We start from the raw sequence: 25,020 nt of genomic DNA on the forward strand, positions 1-25,020 counted from the left end.
TTTGGGTGGTAAAAGTCTGCAGAGACTTATGAGGAAACCAAGAAAATTCATGGAAAAGAAATCTACTGAGCGCTGCTAAATACACAGAATCCCTGCTTGGTTCCAGGAAACCTTTGAGTTGCAAATCTGCTGGAGACATGAAGAGTACTTACTATTCTTGTACTCTTCCCTATACATACATTTAGGCCACTGCCCCAATATTGCCATTCTTGTACAGAAAGGTGAAGGGTTTCCAGGTTTAGCCATGGGAATATACTTCCAGCATTCATGGCTTCAGAATTACTTAACTCAGAGCGTATCATCTTTGGATATTTTACTTTTACAATCCCTGGCAATATAGAAGCATGCTAGGTATTGAAAAAGAATCAGCAGAAAGTGGGTGTTCTGTGAAAAGCATGACTAGTAAAGGACTCAGCTCCAAGCTGATTCTTGCAAGCGTCGGTGAGAACACAGAATGTGTCCCAGCAGTGAGACAGCTACATCTTCATCTTCTGATCCAGATCATCACACAAATAGATCACAGACACTCCTGTGCGCAGGGCATATTTGACAGCTGAGCAGAGCCACCTGGTCCCAGCATTAACCATTGCTGTAAACCTGTTATTCTAACATGTAACAAATTAAATAGCTCAGTTCAACTAAGCACAGGCTTTTCTGATTTCCAGTTGGTATGCCTGTATGTATGATATTTTCCAGTCTGGGAAAATCTGTGTAGCTGCTCTGGTCAGTCTGGGGCAAGGGGAAAGGAGCACAATACATCCCAAAGCACCATGTCCAAGAAACTCTAGAACATAGCACGGGTTTGTAGAGGCACATAACCATAAAGATAAAAAAGAAAAAGCCCATTGCAATGGTTGCATGAAACACGGCTTGCTGCATTAGCAATCATTGCCTTTTCAACACTAAAAGGGCCAACCAACTTCAGCTAAAAAATTAAGCATTTTAATTAAAATACATAAATAAGAATATTGACTAGCATTGCGTATTTCACGGGTTTGAACTCAGCTATATATGAGAGTTCTTTTGCTCCTGAAACCACAGGAAGATGCTCAGCAACACTACCAAGAATTTTACAAGCAGTTTTTGTTACAAGCTCAGGACTCACTCGGCATATTTGTAGTGCCATTCTCCTGTGACTGAATCCTGATCGAACAGCTTGCATGTCCACTCTTCACCCTTAAGTTTCCTCTCTTTAGCACTCTTTCTCTGAGCTTCTTCCAGAACATACTTCTCTTGAGTAGCTTCTGTTTGGTCTTTATTATTTATTGCTCTTGTCACTTGTTGCCAAAGCCTGACAAACGAGCAATATAAAGAGTTATAATCTGGTTGACAGAAATAACTGCAAACATTTCCTTAATTATACGCTAAGTAAATGGACCAACCTCTAAACAGAACATTACCATGTTGTAATATATGTTTTACCTAGATTTCCATCAAGTTTGGAGAAGATGATGAGTTTTATTTTGTCAAAATAGTTATACATGGTTCTAAAGTGAACTTACTTCTCTGACTCAAAGTCATCTTGCTCTTCAAACTTCACTGTGTATCTTGGTAATCTACGCTGCTTGATATCAGATGTTGGGTTCCAGAACATCTCTGAAACATCTGTCTTCTTGTCACTAATAGTAACTTCACTGTCCTGTGACATATATAAATCAGTTACCTTAATTGTAATAATCTCAGAGTGCCAAAATAACACAAAAGGGAGGAACAAACAATTTTTTTTGTAATGAGAATTTCCTTTCTTTTGGATGCTCATAGTTAAGGATAATTAGATATGTTAACCTTAAAATTCAATTTCTGCACTCTGTGCTAGTTCTGACTTGGAACAGAGATGCAATGGAACCATTACCAGGTCCAAAAACCAGCAGTGCCAGTATCATCTCACCAGAACTGAAACAAGTTTAAACATTTCATGCTGATGCCATAACAATTCTCCATAGTACTAACACATACATTAAAACATTTCACAAGTTGAAATGTATTTTCTTCACGAACTACTCAAACGTACACAACTCTTCCACCTTTTAACAGTTGCAAATAACACTATGTTGATTACTTTCTTGAGAGCTAACTATAAAGAGATACTTTATACAGAAGTGGTACTGAATCAACTCTTTTTTTTTTTAAACTTGAGTCTTTTTTGTAACTAAGTGCTATTTGCATCTGTCTCAACTATCAGCCAGAATTTATAAAATACCATCACTCACTAACTTACCCAGTGGCCCTCCAAAATAGCCAGAACTTCTTTGCCAAGCTTAATTTTCCCTGATATTTGGTTAACACTGTCATTGTTACCCAAAAAAGGCTGCAAAACAAAAAGAAATTCTTTCATGTTTGTTTTAATAGCAAATTATTTTTGCATTTATGTTTAGTGTTAAAGAAAAAAGTGCATTTATGAAATGCGACGTAAACAACCCTGATGGCTTTTAATATTATAAATTCTGCCTATTTAATCCCCAAAACAAGTCTAAAACCACAGTAATTTCTTCTCTCATGCTGTGTTTTCATAAAAGATTTGCTGAGCAAAAGCATTTTCTAAGAAATGTGGAAGGAAAACAGAAAATAATGCAGAAAACAGTGACACTATGATATCTTGGAGGAAACAGTCATTTGCTACACTAATTTCACCACTTTGCCAAGGACCATTTGTTACTAGAGATTAACTCTTGCACAAGCAACAACAAAAATGATTGCCAGGGATTTTCTTCGGCTTTTTTGATAGTCTGCATGTGTATCCTGTGGGCTGACAAGGCAAAGTATCAATTAACACAGCCGCCTAACTTCCATGTTTCCCCTGTAATTTCAACTTATTACAGTTTTCCCTCTCCATCTGCACACTTCTCCTTAACAACTGTTTGTTAAGCTTTAAATCAGTTTCTTCCTCAAAGATGGCAAATGTATTTTTCAGAAGTGCAAGCCATCTCTTAAGTAGTTTAGAAACCTTAGTTTAGCTTTTGTGAGTGGGGAGGTGTTCCTACAGCAAGCACAGCTGCCAAAAATAGTCCATGTAAACTGTTGCTTATCACTGGACATTAGGCTGATATAAATGTTAGCCAAAGCCTTTGCATTGTCTTTATTTGAGGTGTTATGAGCAACTTAAATTTTATGCAGGATGGAAGGGGGAACCTGGGTCTGAGTTCTCCTCCAAGGGCTCTCCAGGAGTTTAAAAAGACCCTGAACATTTTTAGAGAATTAAAAATCACCAAGGTATATTAACAATACACAAAATAACTGAACCACTGATCAGATCACTAAACACTGCCCCTGTTCTTACACTTTCCTAGACACACACTGTTGCCACTGCTGGAGATAAGACAGACCGTTTTTTTTTTCCCCCACTAGAGCTGTTCTTAAGATTCATACAACTAGCAATATGTTTGCATCTCTTATCCCCAGAGATGAAGACAGCAATGTAAGTTTCAGCCAACACCTTTGGACCCAGAAAAATACATTAAAAAGAGAGATGACAGTTTTTTGGTTTTTTTTTTTTTTTAAATAATCACTTTTCTAGATATACATAGCTGGATATGTAGCAGTTAAAATGAAAATTGCTCCATTTCCAGAAAGGCAATTCCATATTACATCAGATCATATCTAAGGAGTGACCTTTTTTTTTTTTTTTTTAAATTAGCAGTATGCTCATTCTCCTCCTTGTGCCCACTCACACTATTTGCTAACCTTGAGTTTGAATTCAATTGTTGCACTGTAGCCAGTTTTCTCACAGGTGATATTGACTGTTCCCCCAAGCTCTAAGGTCATTGTGCCATAAAGAATTCCTGCAAGAGAAAAAAAGCAGCTAAAGTCAATGTTTATAACTGAGCAAGACAAAAACGCTAAGTTCTTTGGGCACATTTCCTAGAGTAAGCATGTCTGTGCCAGAGGAAAAAATCATCTTTTCAGATGACCCTTCCTAATGATGAGCATGATTTTTCTGTCAAATAAGATAACCCAAACAGAAGCAAAAAGATCTAAGTGAATTACAAATAAGCGGGAAAAACAGTTTATTAGGACCTATCTTTGGCAGCGTATGCTGCTGGCTCTAGCGAGGGTGCTATTTAGTCTTATTGAAGATGATTGGAGGAGGGAAGCTTTTGAGGTTAAATAAAGACAGGAAAATAACTATGACAAAGAGAGCAAAGAAAAACTTCACTTCAACAGAAGCAGTATGTATAGTCAGACCACAGGTGAAGACAGTCATGGACAACCAAGATAAGACAACACTGATCACCTCTCTAAAGACTTCTGGAAGTACAAGGTTGACAATGCTGAAAACACTTTCCTTCCCATGGTCACTGTCTTTCCCTCTGCAATTCCAGCTTTTTTAACACTGAATATATTTTACATACAGTGGATCCATGTGCAAATACGTTTTTTTCACCATGCACATTCTCCTTCCCTGCATATTATTCTACCTTTCTCCCTAACAGCTTTATTAGTCACACTAGTTCTCCTTCCTGTTTGACTTTAAAGCGTGTATGTTATGTGCTTTTTAATTGTTAAGTATTATTTGTCACCGAAGCCATACAAAAAAAAAATACAACAGAGTATTAAAAACATCCATGAACAATGGGAAGAGAAGAGCCTACCAAACAAATGCCGAATTATTTAATTCTGCCAATTCATTTTCACACCTCTCAAATGAAGAAAATATTATAGTTGCTGACTATAAGGCTTCTGAAAGAGAATATATGGGTAGGTATACCTGAATAAGTAACAGTTTAAAAATCAGCAACTCTGCAATGTATTTTGTACTACTACAAAGCTTCCAGAAAGCTTTACAAACTACTGACTGGTTTACCATACTGAAACTAAAGAGAAATGGTCATGATTTACACTCAGAGCACACAGTGAGGTGTAGCTACTACATTGGCTTTTATGTTTAGAATAGGAAAATACTGCAAAAGCTCAAAACTGTTCTTTAAAAAAAACCAACTCAAACAGTAAATTACTGTCATGTAATGACAGATAGCTATGTACGTGCTCTTACTATCTATGAAAATTTTTTTTTTCTGTGCCAAAAAATAGATCATTGCTTAAACAATACATGTATTTTTCTCCTGATAAAATATGTAGAAGCCTAGAGCCACCAGTGTTGCCAACATTCAGAACACTCTTCTCGGATGACAAGCTTGAAGCCAATATAGTATACTAGTTAGAATAATGAACTATTTAGAATAATAAACTTCTGTTCTCATAACTTTGCCATCTAGAGAATGAAAAAACCCACTACCTTTACAATGAGCATATGGCATTGTCATTACATAATCTTCTCCCCTATTTAGGAATGTTAGCCGTCCTTCTCCATCTAGTATGGCAGATAAAGAATTCCCTGAAATTCAAAGACAGAAAATCACATTTCTCACCTTGCAAGACAACAGTCAACATTTCCTAATAACTGAGCAATAAAATTAAGAACATCAGTATATTTAGCAATGCAATCCCCCCTGTCTAGTGAAGCCACTATAATACACATCTCCAATTAAAAATTAAAATACTCCAAAAGCAGAAATTAATATTCCAAAGACCAGTAGCAAAAATTTGTAAGGAATGGATAACACAATGATTAAATTCCTGATTCTTCTAACAGCCTTCTTTCATCCACAAAACACAACTCATTTGCACCAATTTTACACTCCTCAATGAAGGTACAACAACAACAAAACCAACATTACTTACCATAGAATTTGGATTTGGCCAGAATGCTACCACTAAGGCAAAAACCATCCTTGCGGTTGCTAACATAGAAGGCAGATATTGGAGGATGATGGGATACCTGTTGCAAAAAAACCACATAGTTTAAAAAAAAAAATTAAAAAAAATTGCATCATAGTATAAACCTTGAGCTAATAATGACAGAATGCAAAATTTAAGCTGCACATAATAGAATACAGTTAATATATGTAAAATGTGACTATAATCTTTAAAGATAAAGATCAAGCAAACATTCTTACTGAATTTCAAGAGTAAAGAAAATTAGCACCTGTCTTTTACTGGAAGAAGAGGAAACAGAAATGCTGGAAACACCTTTCTGTCTCTCTAAGATGACACACTAAAAGAGATATCTGTAAAAGAACCTATGCTCATCAGGAGAGCTTTTAGGATACTATCCATAGACTTAAATACATTTTCTGAAACCGCCACATCATTTGCCTAGCACAAAAATGCAATATATTTCTTTTTCTTCAAAATATTTGTGCTGGTTATTGAAGCTACCTGTTCTGCAATGTAAAAAGTCTTGCTATTCGTCCTTGGATGAATCCACATGCATCGGAAAGTCTCACCAAGTATAGGATTGTATGGCTTTTTTAGTCCCTAAAAAGAAACAGAACAGAGAGTAACCATACAATGCAGGTACAGAACTTACAAATATCTTCAGTGACAGACTGATAAAGTAAGACACAGGCACAGAAAATCGTAATATATATGCTGAAGCACAATGTACTTGATTTCATCATTTGAGTATTATGCTCACTTACTCTGCTCTTCATTCTAAGGAAATCAGCATAGATTTAGTATATCTGCTAAACTATTCCAGGCTACACATAAGGACCAACAGAAGATAAGAATTTTTGTAGGAGAATTATTACAGACCTTTTCTCTGAAATTAGGTAGCAAGTACTTTCTTCTTTCAATACTGTTTCCCACCAACATGACTGTAAAGAGTATTTAGTGTAAAGCTAAATGAAGTAGTGGAAATACTACTCCTCCAACTGCAGCATGTTATCACTGAAGAATGGTAAACATAGAACTGGCTCAAACTTATCACAATATGTTTAGTTCAATTTCTACTCCAAGGGGAAAAAAAACCCCAATTGAATACAGGCTATTTTAAGCATGGCTAGGAACCAAAAAGGTCCACAATGTATTTGCATAAATAATGAGTACCTAACCTTACTTTTAAAAGAATACGTAACAATGTAATTTAAAAACAAAAACTTACTCCAGCACATCCCTAAACCTTCAAACTAGACACAATGACTAAAGTAAAGACAAAATAATATGTGAGAGGGCACCTTTGGCTTTTTGTAGAATCCTGACAAATACCACTTCACTACTTTTTTCATGCGGTTGTAAGCGTTCTCTTCAAGAGCAGCTCTATGAAACAAGCAGAACACACAGAGCAAATATCAGTATTGTTTCAGTTATAACACTTTATCAGTTGTTGTGATATATCTTGTACCTAGGAGTTCACTAAAGCAAAGGGTTTGTGATTTGCAGCACTGTAAAACTTTCAGCCTTTATTGCATCAATTTCAAAGTTTTCAAATAGTTGTCTGAAAATGGAAATCAAACAAGAAATCAGAAGTGGTATTTCCATAACTGAGTCTGTTCTTTGCAACATTAAATCCTGTCCCACCCCCACTGAAGTTCTTCCATTTATAAAAGGTACTACTTTAGAGAACTGGCCTACTCACGTACAGAACTTACAGCTGAATAATATTTCAATTTAGTCTTTAATTTATTAGCTACAGTTGAGCAGGCAACTATAAATCTGAATGGAACTTAACACTGTATTAAAAAGGTTAACTGGTACTGTTTTACCATTTTAAATATACCTCTTAGAGAAAAAAAATTTGAACTAATTTTGAGAAGTCTTCTAATCAGTCTCCAGAAGCTAAACCAGAAACGTCTGCAACACAATTGCTATTACTAAGAGAGGCCAGACTTCAAGATGTACCATATGAGCTCTCAGGCAGTTAGCTTTCAGAAAACAAGGATATCTGATGACTGATACATTGTCAGACAAACATTCAAACTCAAAGCAGTCTACAATGTTGTTCAAGGAGATCGGATCAAATGTTTCAGTATACACTGTTATCCCATTTTAGTTTAAAAATTAAAAGAACGAAAACCAGAGATAGGATTGACTCACTCGGACAGAAAGTCTGCATGGTAGTAGTAGTCAGACAGCTTGTCCAGGAAAGAACGAGGTTCCAAGATAAAGGTAGGCAGTACAACCTTAGACAAGTCCATTCCTGGCCGGACTTGCTTCAGCAGTGTCCAGATCAGACTTTTGTTTTCTTCTGACACTACTTCTGTCTGAGCAGCCTCCCCTGCCTAGGATGAATAAAAAACTGCTTACAGAAAGGAGAAAGGAGAAAGAAAATAATCCTCCAGAAGACAGGACAACACATTCTAAGGATGCAATGAGAACGGAAAATGGATACTTAAAAGGAACAACTCGGAGAAGCTGAAGCAACTATGGGAGCACAATTAAGCTTCTCTAAATACACTTACGATACATCTTTAATGAAGTATGATAGATATACTATTCAGCATTAAAAACTGCATTTGTTTTCATCAGCCTTAAACCAGAAAAACTTGAGGTAGAATGTTGTTCAGAAATCCTCCCTTAGTCCTTTCCTAGGCATTGAGTACATTACCCTGTGTTGTCATGTGCAGGACTTGTACTGCAAAGGGCTGTTCATTCTACCCTTTTCCCCACCATGAAAGCTGCCACATTTATACTTTTCACTGCCTTGACCAAGTCAACAGTATCAGTGGTTTTCCTTAAAGAAAACCCCTACTTAGAAGTAAGTGAACAAAACCAGCAGCCACACTCCAATATGATCCTTTCTGTCCAAGAAGAGGGGAGATACTCTTCCTTACTGTTTCGAAAATCAAAAGAAAAGGTTGTAGGAAAAGCATCCCTCTTTCCAGAACAGTTCTAAAACACATACTCAAGAATTTATTGTCAACTTAAAACTCCTCAACTTTTCTTAAACTACTGCTTCTTCTAGAAACAATACTAGAAAGCAATAAAGCACAAAGTATTTATGTCCCATAGATATGAAAAAATCTCATAGCACTTGAGAAGAAAGGGGAGATTTGTGAAAAAGCTCATCTCAATTTTTGTTACTAAGTTTTTTTTGGTATCTTTATAGCAAGTAAGACACAAAAATAGCTATCATATTTGCCTCTGTAGATATGTAAGACAACCTGCAGAAGTGGAATAGCAGCTCTGGGGCATCATATTAGAATGCAAGGTGACATCAGAAACACAGCAAGCCTTCCACTGAATTCTGCAGACCCCATGGCTGCTTAACTCCTCTCTTGCAGTAGAAAAAACAAGGTGTCAGCTTGCATCAAAATCTTCAACTTGAAGATTTTTACTTGAAGAAAAAAACAGGAATAAGTTAAAAAAACCCAGAAATAACAACAAAAGGATGGGTTGATATGGTCCACTTCTGCTGCACGTAGCCCTTTCAAACTGAGCACCTTCTGTCTGAGCAATATTCCAGATAATCTCATTATCTCTGTCACAACCTCGTACACAAGAGTGGCAAAGCAGAGCAGAACATGGGTGAACAGAACTTTTCCCCCCATTATTGCTGAAAATATGAAAGCCAATGCTGCAGGTCAGCTTTCAAGGGTAGTCTGACCACTGAAGTATCTGCTTTCTGTTTGGAGATGCTGCTCCCTCACTACATCAACAGCACGTTTACCTCCCCAAGTTCTTCATGACTCTGCTCTAAATAAGTAGTTTCCTTGATATCAATTGGTTCTGGATCGACGTAAGAATCATCCTGTCGCTCCGATGTGTCGCTATCGCTTTCTTCACTTTTCCCCAATCCATCGTTATCAGATTCCTCGTGGTCATGGTCATTTTCCTTATCAGATTTGTCAGAGTACATATCTTGATCTTTAAAGTGATGCCTTTCAATTTCACTGTCATTTAACCTACAAAAAATAAAGGCTAAATGAATCTTCAACTTCACACAGTAATTTCATGTTTCCAAACCAGGATCTTAATAAAATACACACTAAAATTGCCAATACCAAGCCTGATCTGGCAGCAATGTCAAACTAGCTTTGCTGGAAACATACAGGATGTACTCTTCTCACTGAATTGTTGAATGCACCAAGTTTAGAATAATTCCATTGGAAGGGACCTACAATGGTCTCCTAGTCCAACTGCCTGACCACCTCAGGGCGGACCAACAGTTAAAGCATGTTATTAAGGGCATTGTCCAAATGCCTCTTAAACACTGACAGGCTTGGGGAATCAACCACCTTTCTAGGAAGCCTGTTCCAGTGTTTGACCACCCTCTCAGTAAAGAAATGCTTCCTAACGTCCAGTCTAAACCTCCCCTGGCGCATCTTTGAACCATTCCCACGCATCTTACCACTGGATACCAGGGAAGAGAGCTCAGCACCTCCCCCTCCTCAGGAAGCTGGAGAGAGCAATGAGGTCACCCCTCAGCCTCCTTTTCTCCAAACTAGACAAACCCAGAGTCCTCAGCCGCTCCTTGTAGGATGTGCCTTCCAGCCCCTTCACCATCTTTGTTGCCCTCCTCTGGATGCATCCAAGGACCTTCACATCCTTCTTAAATTGCAGGGCCCAGAACTGCACGCAGTACTCAAGGTGACGCCACACCAACGCTGAATACAGCGGGATCATCACCTCTTTCAACTGGCTGGTTATGCTGTGTTTGATGCACCCCAGGATGCAGTTTGCCCTCTCGGCTGCCAGGGTATACCACATACTGCGTCTACGGTCAGCCAGCACCCCCAGACCCCTTTCTATGGGGCTGCTCTCCAACCACTCCCCTCCCAATTTATACTTGGGTCTAGCTCTGTCCCAGATGCAGAAGCCGACATTTGTTCTTGTTAAATTTCATGCCATTCATGACTGCCCAATGCTCGAATCTATCTAGATCCCTCTGCAAGCCCTCTCACATACCTTGAGAGAGTCAACATCACCTCCCAGTTTGATATCATCAGCAAACTTGCTAATGGTGCACTGAACTCCTGCATCCAGATCATATAAAAAAATACTGAACAGAACAGGCGCTAGGATTGAGCCCTGAGGAACACCATTGGTGACCAGCCAGATGCAGCCCCACTCACTACATCCCTTTGAGCCCTGCCCTTCAGCCAGTTCTTCACCCAGCGCACGTGAACCTACTCATCTCACAGCTGGACAACTTGTCCGGAACAATGCTGTGAGGGACAGTATTAAAAGCCTTACTAAAATCCAGAAAAACTACATCCACGACCTTCCCTTCATCCACTAGGCGGATGACCTTATCGTAAAGGATATCAATTTAGTTAAACAGGACTTTCCCTTTGTGAACCCATGTTGACTGTGCCCGATGATTGCGTTGTTCTTTAAATGTCTTTCAATAGTAGCCAGTATGATCTTCTCCATAATTTTTCCAGGTACTGAGGTTAGATGAACAGGTCTGTAGTTTCCTGGGTCTTCCCTCATGCCCTTCTTGTAAATTGCAATAATGTTGGCTAGCTTCCAGTCAGCGGGGACCTCCCCAGACTCCCAAGACCTTTGGTAGATGATCAAGAGGGGTCCTGCCATAACATCCACTAACTCTTTCAGTACTCTGGGATGAATGCCATCAGGCCCCATGAAATTCAGCTGATACAACTGGTCTCTTACAATTTCAGTGTCCCTATTTTTCAGATTACCATCTTCAACAAGTATTGGTCCAATGTTTTACTTGGACGTCCTCTTGCTATTAATGTACTTAAAAAAGCTAGCTCTCAGTTGAAGCTAAAACTGCTTTCACCTTTCTTCTCCCTCTCCTGCCAACCCCATTAAAACTAGGCCTGTGGTTTTATTGCTTAGATAGTTACGCACACTGAATACTCTTAGAATATGCTATATCCAAATATCTACTTAATTAAACCATTAGTCTTAATTAGACTTAACAGTTGTAGCTGATTGCTGTGATTGTAATCTGGGCCAGCTGCTGATACTAAACTGCTATTCATGAGTACAGATCTCCAGCTGAATTGTACACAGCAGTTTTATTGTTTCCATGAGACAATGGAAGGAGCAAAACTGTAGCTAAGCCTGCTTGTTCATCTGGATAGGGCCTTGAATCTGGGATGGGGAAAATAATTTGCCTTTTCTGTGCTTTTCTCAGAGTATCTATGCCAGAAAGAATTGCATTTCTCCCAGTCCAGGTCTTCTGTCTCAAATACAGGAGCATATTTTTAACAGCAGTACAAAATTCCTGCCCACCCAGAAAAGACAGATGGACAGCTAAATCTTCATGGGTGGGAGGGATTATTTGATATAAATTTACATCCACCTGAAGGTACACTGAATTGGTAAAAGATTACTGAGAGAAACTGTGCATCGCACAAGCTTCAGACCCAGTTATTTCAAATAAAGGACTAAATTTTTATATTTTCTAATGCACTTTCGTACCACAATTGAAGCATTTGAAAACACCATTCATTCACCATGCTTATTCAATAATGTATTTCCACAAAACCTTATGCTCCCAAAAACCTGGCTGAAAGTATTTATTGAAATACTTCCAGAGGAGGGCAACGAAGCTGGTGAGGGGTCTGGAGCACAAGTCTTATGAGAAGCGGTTGAGAGAGCTGGGGTTGTTTAGCCTGGAGAAGAGGAGGCTGAGGGGAGACCTCATCGCTCTCTACAACTACCTGAAAGGGGGTTGCAGAGAGGTGGGTGTTGGTCTCTTCTGCCAAGTGACAAGTGATAGGACAAGAGGAAATGGCCTCAAGTTGCACCAGGGGAGGTTTAGATTGGATATTTGGAAAAACTTCTTCACTGAAAGGGTTGCCAGACATTGGAATGGGCTGCCCAGGGAGGTGGTCGAGTCACCATCGCCGAAGGTAGTTAAAAGACATGTGGATGAGGCGCTTAGGGACATGGTTTAGTGGTGGACTTGGCAGCGTTAGCTTTACTGTTGGACTCAATGATCTTAAAGGTCTCTTCCAATCTAAACAATTCTATGATTCTATGAAAGAAACAGGGAGTTACTCAAGGGCACTCAGACATTAGATACCAGGTGATACCAGATAATTTCAACTTCTGTGCATTTAATTTAATATAATAATAGGGTGACTGAATCATTCATTATTTATCCATCTGATGATTGAAAGCTGAGATACGCTGAAACCTTTTAAATAACAATAGAATTATTCATTTCTTTAACCAAAGAACAGGAACTTGCATTTACATCTACCAACTTTTGTCACAGGTACTAAACTTCTTATTTTCAGGTGAAGCTAACAAGAGAGACCAACTTCAAGATACAAAAAATTAAAACTTTAACAGTTTAACTGAGTACTTAAACTTTCTGATGTGATACTCAACTTTGAATTCCTTGGGCCAAACTTTCCTCGGTATCCACTTTGCTTGAAAAAAGGTTTTTTCATTTTATCCACGTACAATATAAACCACAGTGCAAATAAGGCACATAAAGAGAATTTAGGACCAAAAAGAACTGCAACCTTAGAAAGAGAGTCTCCCTGTGGAGAAGTTATCACTACAAGGTCCTGCCAAAAGGACAATCAGATTTAGTAATTAATTCACTTACGGTAGGTTTTCTCCACTGTGCAAGTTGTTAGCACGAAGCAGACCATAGAGAGAGACGTGAGTACTGTCTGCTGAAGAGTTCAAATCATGTTCTTTACCTTCTCTAATCATTGTACGTTTAAGCAGACTTGAGCATTTCAGTGCCAGCTCCAAAGCATCCATCCAACACCTGCCTAAAGACAAATGTATTATTAGACTAAAAATTAAGGATTTGACTGAATTATACAACTTCCATTTCCTAATTTCACAATCCTTTTGGGTCTGCTTACATTGCCTTTGAAGACATACTTCAGAGTTGCTCCATGTTAACATGCACTGGATTTTAAATCTGGTGGTGACATAAAAACAACTCACAACTACCCAGCTCTGGCACAAGGGATGCTTCAGGGTAGTACAAGCAATGTAAATCATGATTCTGTTTGAGCACATTCCAGCATTTCTTCCTTAGTGCAAGTATGGTTCCATCCAGGCCCTGACTTGAATTCCTCCAAAGTTGCCTGCTGCCCTGCTCTAGTTTTGAAGACTAAGTAACTGCATCAGTTGGCAAAATTTGCTCATATAATACAATAACAATGTGGAAAAGGAGCTATAATGACAGCATATAAATGCCATTTCAATACAAAATAGCAGATATTCTAGGTTTTTTTGGTAAAAAGTAACTACACAAATTTGTGTGTTCTTTTGCTCCTTATTTCTTCATTTTCAGGTATCTAATCCATTTTTCAATACAGAAGGCGAACAGGGTCCTATTTTTAAAGTCTGCAGGGGTATGCTTAATTAACCAGTAGAAGGAAAGCAGCTGCTAGAAAGGTTACACAACAGTCTTAAATTTTGTTTCTAGATTGTAACCTTTGAAGATGGTTGCACTGATATTGACTACCACCTTCCTAGTGATGAAGGGTGTTACAAAACTGTATTTTGAGGGAATTTTTACTACTAGAACTCTGTACAACTGCTGCACTTTGTAATACACAAATGCTTCCATTAGGAAAAAAGCATGTCCATATAAGCACTTCAGAAAGGCACTAGTTTGAATATTTAGACATACACTAATATAGTTAAATCTGAAATAAACCCTTCCCCCTCCTCTGCTCAGCCAATGCAAGGCAACTGCAAGGAATTCAATGACAGTTTCTTCAGGTCAAAATTTTCCTTTAATAACATGAAAAACTACTAGTACCAACACACTTGAATGCACTAAGTTAAGGGAGAACCTTAACAATGATTAAACTGCAATCACAGTGCTGTAATAGACATGGTAAGACAACTGAAACCATGTCTTTCTAATAACTAACTGCTGTCACTGCGGAAAAACACCGAAATATCTATTTACCATCTGATTCTGAAGCAGCTCGGATGATCAAATAACTGCTGGGCAATGGCTGAGTTATAGAACCAACTGCTTCACCTTTGGGACCCTTGAAATACACAAAACAAGCAACAGCATCAAAGATTTTAATGCGGTTTTACAGTTTATCATTCAATGTAATAACAAGCTGACACACTGCAGGGCTATTTACTGTCACTCAGCAACATCTAATGAAGACATGAATGGAAAGATGGACAGCCCTCTTTTACTGGATTTCTTCTTCAAAGACTTCATTTTAAATATAGCTCCCAATTCAACCCCACTTTAAAAAGAATGGTCTTTGGGATTCAAATGATTTTTGGTGGGTTTTTTTTGTTAATCAGATCTGGCATAGTAACTTGGAAATGCTCTGCTGATGCTACTTATAGCAAGATGACAAAAGCATCAAAAGGAACGCCACAGGGGAGCCATCCTCACTGTCCGGGGATTCCTGCAGATCGGTGTAGAGAGATCACAAGGGGCAAGCTATTCCTCTTCAGCTCAGTATTTCAGCTGAAGAGGTAAGACTGAAAGCAAGCAAAACAAAGACATGCCTGTGGGGTGGTTTAAGAGAGTTGATTTACAAAAAATGCTGCCTAGTAGAAGATCCCACATTTGTACAGCAACTAGCTCTTTCCCCTCCAGTCCCATTCATTCTTGATGAGAGCAAAGGTTCCTCTCAATTCCTACAAGGATGCTACGGTTCATAGCATAGAGAGACACAACGGCAAGCCAAACCCTTGCAGAGAACGGGCGGCCTTCTTCAGTGATCCACTTCATGCTTATTTTACATGACAACGTGTTTGGTGTCTCAGCAGCATTCTATGCTCCAGAACTGCACGATTTTTGCCTGTCTTCAGAAGACAGATGAGTCAATCGATATTTAAATAAAATGAAATTAACCTCTCCCACCTAAACACTATGTATTGCTATAGAAACCCACTCATCCTTTCTCCCTCCCTCCTTCCCCTTCAACCCCTCTACCTATCCAGTAGTCAATTCCACAAAATAGGTGCCTAACTGTAGGCTTGTCATTTAAGTAAGACAAAAACCAAGATGATGCCCAGGTCCATAAAAGTAATTTAGATGCTTAAGTCTCTCTATAAAGGGTATCAGCAGGACACCATAACATTACGTTCAACCAAAAGGGACACAGAGGATGTCAAATGCCAAAGTTTAATTTTCACTATGAAGTTCTTCACATTCCAAATTAAAAAAAAAAATTAAAAAAATCCAAAAGACCTTTCCATTTCCATCAAGCTTTCATTTTGGAATAAAATGCTAACCAATCATTTTAAAGCCCCTTCAAAAAAAGTTTACCTATGGTAACTTTAAGACAACTGATAGGCAAAGAGGGCTGTATTAAACATACTTGAAGCTATCGTCGAAAGCTGGGTTAAGCCTGCCTAACTGATAAGTTCACACGTTTTGGTCTTCACTGATTTCCCCCAGAGAAGCCTAATGAAAAGCCAGTACAAGGCTTAGAAGAGGGAATTGGAAAGCCAGCAGAAGTTTTGAGCAAAAGCAGATAAAGGCAGATAGTTTAGAAGCAAGCAAATGAAACAGCCAGAACGTTTCTGAGGGCGAGAGGTGGGTAACGAGGAGTCTTGGTGGCCCTTAAATACCAATACAGGCAAGCTAGTGCTGGTGTAAATGATGTTCAGAAACTCCCGAATAGCCAGTATGGAGTAACAGCAACTTGGGTGTTAGAAACAAGAGTCCAAACCTCAGTCCCCCTCTGAGCAAGGGGAAAGGTGTGCCTACAAAAAGTCTTTGGTAAAGTGGCAACGTGGGGATTAAGAGTTAGCCGGTAAGGAGAACCAGGAGGGACAACTCCATGCATGAGCACTCCTCGCCCCGAGGGCGGGCAGGCAGGGAAGACGTCTCACTCTCACTGGGCCCCGGCGAGGGGAGAGCACCAGGGCACAGTGCAGCACCACGCAGGGGTGGAAGAGGTGCTGGGGCGCTGCACAGAGGGGACCACAGCACCGTGGGTGCACCAGTGCCATGCAAAGGCCTCAGTCATCACAAGTCCTTGAAACTCTCAGGTCACAGGACAGAGACTAACGGCAGACCACTGCTCATGAGATCTCCCCTTTAGGGTTATACTGTGGGCATGCAGGGTACACTACTTACTTATTCTGTACCAAACAACTATAATTTAGAGATAAAGTGTGGTTCTGGTGGGGTTTTTTTAATGCAAGAAAGCTATACTGCCCTAGGTGCTTTGACAATACATTGATTAAAACAGAATGAATTATTTGCAGCGAACATTTAAGTAGGTTGACTTATTTTGGAATAACTGTTTGTGAATCTTGATGTCCTGTAATTGACTACTGTTGCAAAAGCACTGGACATTTTTCTTTGATATCACTCACTGGGGTTTCAAAATCAATTTTCAGTATGTTCGTGCTCCATACAAGAGAGACATTAGTTTCCATTTGTTAGGTGACTTTATTTGAACTGTCTCTGTTCCTGACAGAATGATGGTATAACTACTCCAACACAAAGTAATGGGCAAGTTAAAAATTCCACTAGATTAAAAAAACTTTGATGTTTACATCCTACAGAATATTCACACCAATAAAACTCAATCGCCATGAATATTCAGAGAAAGCAATAAAAACTGATAAGCAGTCACTCTTGACTACATTTACTCACAAAAAATTATTTGCAGTAACTTTTCTAGTTATTAATTTTAGAAAACTGAAATAGCATCAGGACCGAGCACATGAAGAAGACAGAACAAGGTACAGTGCATCAGCTACCTCAGAGCACGGGAGGAACATCAAAGACCACAGCAACAGGGAGCTTGTGAAGTGACTGGCCACAAACTACAGCAGAAGAGAATTTGCAGTCTGCCAGAAGGACACACTATGGGAAGTGTGTTCAAGTGAGAAAATCTCCTGCAGTACTTATACCTGTGTAAATGCTTCTTGCAATGTCATCTTCCTGCACTGACTGCAAACAAGGCTCATTCTGGTAAATCTACTCTGTAAATCAGTTGCTATTACGCTTATGAAAGTTTGCCTCAATAAATCTGTAACTAGGACATTATAATTGACTAGGTAAACACGGCAGAAAAAGGTTTCAAACTTCAAGGCCTTTCATCTAATTAAATCCAGTAATTCTCAACTGCAAATAGCCATACCAAAATGAACAAACGCCACTCCAGCTCTCAGCACATTTAGAATGGACAATATCAACTTGTTCAGGTTCAAAATTTGACCTACCTTAAAAAAGTAAAAATCTGGTGGGACATGTCCTCTAAATTCTAAATATCTAGTTAAAAAAACAAACAAATCCATTTCTCATTGCCAAGCAATAAAGAAGTATAAGACTGATATGTGATCTTCTGCAGACAGGCCATCACTTTGCAATGCATGTATACATGATCATAAATAATTAAAGCACATTAACAACAAACCCTATAGCTTTGAAAAAGGATATGAAGTTTATGTTCTGCAAATGTGAGATCACCACTAATTAGTGAGAAGTCCTCCTAAGCAGTATGAAAATAAAGTCATTCAAAAGCAACTACAAAAGATTTGATCTAAGTTTGGTAAATTTAGATAACATTGATAATGATAACAATTCAGAAAGACCACAAACGAACACCAGGAATTATACTAGCTGACTAATTTCCCAGTCCGAGATAAAGGAGACAAAAATCAGTGAGCCATATTCTACAGATGTGACACTACATCTATATCCATTTAAGATTCAGAAGATACAATCTCACAATTAGTACCTATCTTAAAAAGTATGTTGCAGAGGGCATAATTAATTTATTATGACATGGGTCCTAATATTGTACAGTAATTTCATCTAAAGCAAGCTGTCATTTCAGGAGGTAAATATGTTCACTTGTGCTGTGCTTCCACACCCCCTCTCCATATGCAAACACAAAACATGGACTACGTTAGTTTGTTTACTAGAGTGTAAACAATGAGTAATAGCAAACATTAAAGATTCTTACAAGAAATTGAAATAAACCTTTACTGTGCAGAACACACTGTGCTTTTTAACACTTACAGATAAAGGCTGCTCACAATACTATGCCATGTATAACAAAGCAAACAGACATCAGAACTGAAGGAAAACATGTATCTTTGTAGCCAATAAGGAACACAATTGGCTAACAAGTTGCAATATAAGCTATTATTGCACAAGGAAGTAATGTGAATTTCTAGTCCTACAAGCAAACTGAACTAGGCTGACATTTTATTACATGAACATAGGGTTGGAAGCCAAGAAATGTTTATAACACATCTCAACTCTTTCATTTTGGCAAATCACTTCCCTCCTTAATTTCTCAAATTCGATGGATGTAAAATACAATGTTATACACCCATTCCTTCTGTTTACATGATTGCCAGTGATGGCATGAACCTCTTAAATGGCAACCCTCTGCACACCACACTTCTGAAGCTATTTCATTATACAGAGCAGCATAAATGAAATACTTTTTGTGATGAAGAGGACTAGATGTTGAAGGCTTATATTCAGAATAAACAAACCATTAAAGTTATAAAAGAAAATGCAGTTCAGCTTTTCATTAAGGTTGTCTTTACTCATAGCTGGCTAATGCTAGTCATCTGTTAAGAACCGTATATGCTACCACTAACCTTTATAGCCCATATGGACTGCTCCAAAGGATGAAAAAGTTTGAAACAAAAGCCATCTTTCTTAGAAGGCCTCTCAATGAGTTCACAGGCGTTCAGGAGCACTGTTCCTACCCACTGGCCATTTTTGGGGGTTTTGTAAACAAGCAACACTCCTGGTTTCAGTACACACCACAGTTTGGTCCAGCTTTTCAAGGTACCACGAATCTAGAAGATAAATAGTTACAGTTATATCTCAGTGAAGCCAATACCGAAACCATCCATCCCCCTTAACAAAAGGGAAAATTAGAATTGAAATTATTAGGTTTTATTTCAAGCAAAGTTTATCAGGTCTATCAAAAGTTTATCCACGTTTATCAAAGACAATACAAAGGTACAGTTTCAATGCTCATTATTCTATTCTTTCTTGATGAATACTTATTCCACAAATGGGTATACACACATCCAGATATGGGAAGTATGACAATTCACCTGAAACCTTAATGAATTTTCCTATCTGGTACATATTTTATCACTAACATGAAGACAGGATAATCTTTGGAAACATAGCTCCTCTGAAGACAGGGCAGACGCCTGATAAGAAAAAAAGGATTTTCACAAAGTAACTCAGATATATTTGAATTTCTAAGATAAAACCTCTTATAACAGCTGTTAGCTTCATCCCATATGTGAAATAAGATCCTTTCAAGTCCCTGAATTTGCACATCTGATTAGACTGCTTGCATCAATTCCATCAACTCTGGATTTTAATTACTTCTGTGTCTGTAGGACTGAATGTCAACCTGATCTCTGAGCAATGTTTTATCCTGTTTACATTGATTTTTGCAAAAACTGAAGAAACTTCTTCCAGACAAGCTATTGTTTGGAGCTAACTAGAAAAATGGGTAACAGATCTTTTTTTTTGGTACAATTCCCAAGGAATATATTTACAAATTTAAGGAATTATATACAAATATATAAACTGCACTACTGCTGATGACACTGACTGCTATCTTTGAGAAATTAATTCCTCACCTTCTGTACCAGTATTAAAGGACAGTTAGTTCTTAAGAGAGGAAAGGGAAATTACCAGAAATACACAAAGGAAGCTGTATTCAAATAACTAATGTGACTGAACCATTTTCACCATTGTTACGGATGTAACAGAGCTTCAAATCGAAATGTAAAATAAAAGGTAAAATAAGAATCGTAAAGCCAACTCATCTAAAGTTAACAGCTATACACACAAGATGCATGTGACTATGGTGACTGCAGTAAGTGGGAGCTAGGTTCCTCTATTATTCCCCTAGGATTTGAGCACAGAGACCCTGGGATGCAATTAGTAGCTGCTGTGTTTGTAGAAAAACATTAACAGCAAGTAAAAGATTGAGCCTTTTCTATTCTGGTCAGAAAGCAGCAAGCAGCTGCTTCATCTTCAACTCAGGTTTCACACTTGGATTCTGACCTTCAACCAGTCAGCCATAACAATAACTGACGGGTCTGTGATAGTGCTAAGTAATTCTTTTGTAGCTCTCTTCTTTTCTTCTCTGTAATTTTTCTTTTGAACCTGTAAATAATAATAAAAAAATTTACAATGCCACAGCCGTAAGTCAGTAATCAGAGCACAAAAAGTCATCTATCAATACAAGAGGAGGAAAAATCTGCTATATTCAATTTGCAATACAGAGAAGTAGCTTTAAAACACAGTATTTGACCTCAAGGTGTGAACAACTATTTCATGCTCTGTTTCAAAAGCAGCTATAACGTAACCAATTTCAGATTCTTCTGCAATTTGTTTTTTAAGACTGAGGACTTTGAAACTGTTAGAATCACAGGGGGAAAACCAAACAAACAAACCAACCCCCTCCTGCCGCTTCTTTCCTGGTGTAAAGTACAAAACCAAATCAGGGCTAGATTCAGATTCACAGGTACATTATCTGATCAATAGTCTTTACACACCAATTACTTTCCCTCTCCAGTAGAAATTCGCAGCCATGTATCTCCCTCTTTCAGAGGCAAATAATTTTATGTTTCTCCTGACATGATAACTGCCAAACAGCAGAGTTTGGTCTTGTTACAATACAGGGGGAAGAAGGCTGCAGAAAAACCACAGGTATTGCATGCATATTGTAACTTTGATAATTGGTCATTTCATTGCATGTAGCTGTCCTGAGGTCCCTGCTGACCTGAATTATCCTATAATCCTCTGAGTTATCCTATAATTTTGTGCCATCTTAAATACTGCATTATCGAAGCCCATACTCAAGTAACAGTACAACAAGATTTGAAGAGAATCAACACCACAGCTTCTCACAATAGTTAAATGTTCCATAGGTCTCATCTTTGTCATCTCATTAGAGAATACGGTAAAACTATGTGAATGCATTTATAGCCCAGGAGGAGTTACTTGGAAATTAATTCACCTTGAGAGATTCTTTTTTTGTAAGTTTGCTTGAAGATAAAGAGATGTCCTTCTCAGAGCCATTGAAAAGCTTGGATTCAGACTGAAATTCACAAAACGCATCATAAATAAATGACAATGATAGATACAAGGATGTATTACTGTTGCAAGCACTTTAGAAAGTGTTTGAAGTGCACAGTTATGTTTGTAAGGTTCCCATTCCCACTCACTTCTCTACTGTTTCTTCCACTTAAAAAAACCCCCAACAACAAAAACAACAAACCGCAACTTGTAACATGAGCTGTTCACCTCCTATTTATGTAGTCTTTTTTCATAAGGGTTTTATGGGAAAGAAATGTGAGATTCCTCCAGAAGAAGCTGAACTGTATACAGTAAATAGTTAGCGCATGTAGCCTGTTACTTGATATGCTGCAGTCTTGACTAATTAGGCATTATTTTAGCAGAGAGAGAAGGTTTTAGGAGAATGCTGGTGTTTAAACACAGGACTCATTCCCATGACTTACAAATCCCACTGTCTTCATTCGTAACTGGACAGCTCTTCCGAATGGATTGCTATAGAGGCACTTACCCCATGACCCATGAAGGAAAATACAGCCTCTTCAAGCTAGGATTCAGTGCTCTACAAATCAGAGTGCAACTGAGCACTAATGGCACTCGTTCTGCTCCTTCCTCCCTAATCCCATGCTCTGATTACTTTGCAAGTCGTCTTCAAGACGCTCACAGTGGTGACTGACAGGGAAAAGAGACTCAGGTTTGTTCATGAAACCCAAGCCCTTGTCTGTGGCAGGACAATATGCTGCCTCAGCACCACATGATTTCTCCCTCCTGCCTCTCCCCACATCTTGTAAGGTTCAAAGTTTATTCCTTGACATTTGTTGCCTACTAGTTGAAAGAGAACTCAAGCCACCAAATATTCACCAAGTGGAGTCTACCACAGATTTATCATGTCATTCCTACTGCAAGTAAGAGAACACTGAGTAGGTATCCAGGATATATAAACTTCAGATAAATTACAAAGAGTTGCATTTCTTTGTGCACTGAAATATAAGCCTAATGGACCCAAAGTTCCTGCCTAGTCAAAAAAAAAAAAGAAAAAAGAAAAATCAATGTAACCTAAACTGTAAATTCAAGGACAGTTTACGAAAACGGCTTCTCAAGCCGTTCAACTTTTCTGACGAGTCATTTCAAATGTCAGACTACAATGCAAAGTCTATTCACTATATTTCTATTTTGGAATAACATAACATGACAGTCAAAAAATATGCAAGCTTTGAGAAAACTTACTGCAATAATAAAAACAGTGCACTTAAGCACTCTTTTTCTTAACACACAAGTTGCTCAAACCAAAGAAATAAAAATTAAAGATTTACAAGTGGAACAAAGCAATTTAACTTTGATCTTACTTTGACGCCTTTTAGGAAAACCTCTTCATTTTGTTTTAAAGATATGTTCTTAATACTCAAAATTTAGCTTTAAGACAAGCATACAACTTGAAATTTAATTCCTCTGTCTAGAAGTTAAAGGAAAAACAGTACTTTAAATGTAATAACAGAAGAGGGAAAAATGCTTATCACTGTCACATAAGAAGAGGTAATGAACTCATTATGCAAGCTATAATGGAGGAACTTAAGCAAAACATTCATAAATATTCTAGTTGCTCACTAAGAGAAAGCTAATGCAATCTAAAGGTCATGCATATAAAAGCCCCAAACCAGTAAGTATCACAAGGTTACAAAAACCCATTTTCTCGGTATTTCAGTTTTAAAGCTCACAAATATGACACTGAGTAAAGGTCAGTATTTACCTGTCCAATGGATTATGAGACAGATCAGTGATTCACATATTTTTAAGCTGGTAACTTCTTCAGTGTTACATCCACACAAAGTGGATGGGATCAAAATTTAAAAGAAGAAAATATTTTAAGAGAACCTACTGCAGCTCCCAGCGAGCTACATTCAGTAGCAGAGTCTCATCACCGCTTTTCCACCCTTACTTAGAAAAGAAGGGCTGCTACTTCACCTCCACAGCTGTGACAGCTACCATCTTCTGTTAGCCTGAAGTTTATTTGTGGGTTATAAAGGAACCACTAGTCTTATCAAGCCTCACATGCAGTAATTGCAAAAATACGGATGAAGAAAAATATGTATTAGGAAAGTAGGAATATCGGTCTCATCTTTGAAAGACACAAACAAAAGTAACGGCAAAGCATAAAAAGACTTAAGATCCTGGAAAGATAAGAATCAAGAAAAATTAATGTAAGGAAGAGAAAAAACAAACTGGATAGACAAAGATAAATGATTAATAGAGTCTGAAATAAATCCAAGTTAAAAGAGACAGTATTAACTTGATTTCCAAGTCAAAAATTATTCAGAGGTTTCTGGACCGATATAAATACTTTGATCAGAAGCAAGCTGGATGGTGAAGTATGCTTCCTTGATCTCCCTGACAAGTGAGGCTCTAGGATGCAGTAAAGCTGAAAGAAGCAAAGTTTTGTGATTCCAAGTCAGATGTAAGACACCAACAGCTTGAAATGCTTAGCTACACACCACAAAACTGCAGCATGAGCTGCTGAAACTAACCTGCTCACCCCAGTGCAATTCTGATGACACCATTTAATCAGGGAAATGTTACTATAATCTTTAAGTCACTTTGATTTCCTTCAATATCCTTAAACATTTCTCTTTAAGGCTCTGACACATGAAATATCACAGAAAAATTTGTGTCAAGACCTCAAGTGCAATCCCTCTGTCTCCTAGGTGCGAGGCTGCCTGTGCCCAGGGCCAGCTCTGACAGACTGCAGTGCTAACCTTGCAGCAGAGTGCTACGGCAAGAGCTGCGCGCAAAAGCAGCAAGAAGGCAGCGTGTCCCCCATTTCCCTTGGGAGCTAGCCGTGTTCAAGCTCAGGTCCTCGCCTTCCTCTATAGAGCAGTCCATGCCTGCTATGCCCTGTCAATCTGTTTGTCTGTTACCACATTTGCCTTTGTAAAAAACAGTGGACATCCTAGCAGAAAATAGAAAACCACACAGCTAGGTAATTTAAAGCCTTTAAACTCTGTCCTGTAGCAATGCCTAAATAAGAAAAACAAGTAAACTTAGCTACTCCATTCAGTGATCAAACCATACACAACTTCCCCCTCTGTAAAATGCAGTCTTTCCCTCTAATCTTTAATGTCTTGAAGAGAAAGAGACACCTGTTTTATAAGACATTAATCGAAAATATTTTTTTCTGGAATTCCACATTCTAAATACATAAAAATCACTAGATAAAAATTCAGTGCATTGATATGCCAGGCACTTTTGCTGTCCAAAATGTTCATGCACTTCAAGAGTTA

General features: G+C 38.3%; 1 protein-coding gene across 2 annotated transcripts in view; it reads right to left on the minus strand.

The window, feature by feature from the left end:
* Positions 1-25,020, minus strand: part of OSBPL8 (oxysterol binding protein like 8) — a 60,508-nt gene that overhangs the window by 3,431 nt on the left and 32,057 nt on the right. For both annotated transcript variants that reach the window (XM_059816250.1, XM_059816251.1), the window contains 15 exons: positions 21,690-21,770; positions 20,732-20,833; positions 19,291-19,494; positions 14,648-14,732; positions 13,316-13,487; positions 9,449-9,683; positions 7,876-8,060; positions 7,017-7,098; positions 6,217-6,315; positions 5,680-5,776; positions 5,234-5,332; positions 3,682-3,779; positions 2,219-2,308; positions 1,503-1,639; positions 1,106-1,291 (listed from right to left, as the gene is read on the minus strand). In XM_059816250.1, the coding sequence (XP_059672233.1) occupies positions 1,106-1,291; positions 1,503-1,639; positions 2,219-2,308; positions 3,682-3,779; positions 5,234-5,332; positions 5,680-5,776; positions 6,217-6,315; positions 7,017-7,098; positions 7,876-8,060; positions 9,449-9,683; positions 13,316-13,487; positions 14,648-14,732; positions 19,291-19,494; positions 20,732-20,833; positions 21,690-21,770 (1,952 nt within the window). The remainder of the gene's footprint in view (positions 1-1,105; positions 1,292-1,502; positions 1,640-2,218; positions 2,309-3,681; positions 3,780-5,233; positions 5,333-5,679; positions 5,777-6,216; positions 6,316-7,016; positions 7,099-7,875; positions 8,061-9,448; positions 9,684-13,315; positions 13,488-14,647; positions 14,733-19,290; positions 19,495-20,731; positions 20,834-21,689; positions 21,771-25,020) is intronic.

This window comes from Gavia stellata, chromosome 4, assembly GCF_030936135.1.
Source record: "Gavia stellata isolate bGavSte3 chromosome 4, bGavSte3.hap2, whole genome shotgun sequence".
Taxonomy (NCBI): Eukaryota; Metazoa; Chordata; class Aves; order Gaviiformes; family Gaviidae; genus Gavia; species Gavia stellata.